This window comes from Austrofundulus limnaeus, unplaced genomic scaffold (assembly GCF_001266775.1).
Source record: "Austrofundulus limnaeus strain Quisiro unplaced genomic scaffold, Austrofundulus_limnaeus-1.0 Scaffold1406, whole genome shotgun sequence".
NCBI lineage: Eukaryota > Metazoa > Chordata > Actinopteri > Cyprinodontiformes > Rivulidae > Austrofundulus > Austrofundulus limnaeus.
This window is the reverse complement of record NW_013953808.1, coordinates 6,170-7,194: the sequence shown is the minus strand read 5'-3', so window position 1 is coordinate 7,194 and position 1,025 is coordinate 6,170. Positions and strand designations below refer to the sequence as shown.

The 1,025-nt window shown below is 35.8% G+C and overlaps 1 protein-coding gene across 1 annotated transcript in view; it reads right to left on the bottom strand.

Annotated features, from left to right (window-relative positions):
• LOC106535289 (vitamin D3 receptor A) overlaps positions 1 to 1,025 on the bottom strand; it is a gene marked incomplete at both ends in the record, with an annotated part of 10,362 nt that overhangs the window by 3,812 nt on the left and 5,525 nt on the right. The window contains 1 exon segment of the mRNA XM_014032262.1: positions 583 to 767. Coding sequence (XP_013887716.1) covers positions 583 to 767 — 185 coding nt within the window.

The window sequence follows — 1,025 nt, the reverse complement described above, 5'->3', positions numbered from 1 at the left end:
GTCAAAGAAAACATATATATTTAAGAAAATTAGCATTATAAACAGGATTTTACCCATTTTGTCTCATAACTGGCTTATTTTCTCTTGAATTTGGCTCAGCAAAGTGAAACAGGAAGGGTCATTAAAGGGGAACTCTTTAAGAAAAGAAACTCAAGTCTTTGTTCACTGAAACAATCATATTTAAACTCTTCATCTCTGATAGTGACTCAATAATCTAAAGAAACATCAGATTCTCCTCTACAGTCTGTTAATAATGTAGCAACGCTCTGTTTGCATGCAGATATTTCACTTTGACATCACTTCCTTTTTCTTTACATGCAAATATCTCAACAACCGTTCATCTCAATGGCGTGAAATTTGTTTTGCAACACGTTATCAATGTTCTTTCCAAAAAACATATTCACATTTATTACAAAAATTTGATGTCAGACACTTTAGGTGTTGAATGCTAGGGTATTATAAAATAACATTGTGGAGCTATATCGGTTTCCTTTGTCTCAAATACACATACCCTACTGTTCCTGTTTACATGAGAGTGTAAGTGTGGTTCAGGTTAAAATACAAGTTCTGTACTGTACTGACCCTAAAGCGTGTGAAGTCAGTATAGGAGGTGTCATAGGTCTTGTGGTGAGCTTCCACCAGGCAGGAGATGATCCGAGACTGCTCCTCATTCAGCCGTGGCCTCTGCGCCTCCCGGGCCGCTTCCTCCTCCTTCCTCTTCATGATCATTTCCCTTTTCCTTTGAACCTCCTCATCTGTCAGTATGACTGCAACAGCAGGTAGAATGTGGAAAAAAAACATTAATACAGACTAATGCCAAAACTAGTAACTGCACTGAAAGGCATATACATGAAAACTTGAGCAATTCCTTTTGAAAACTTGATCCTTCAGTAGGTTACTAGTGGCAATTAGTGTGAAACATAAATATCTTTTAAGAACTTTTTAGTGCCTAAATTCATCAAAATCTTTTTTAAAAATCAAAATTTAGAATACCAAAAACTAAAATAAAAAGAGCATTATTAGAG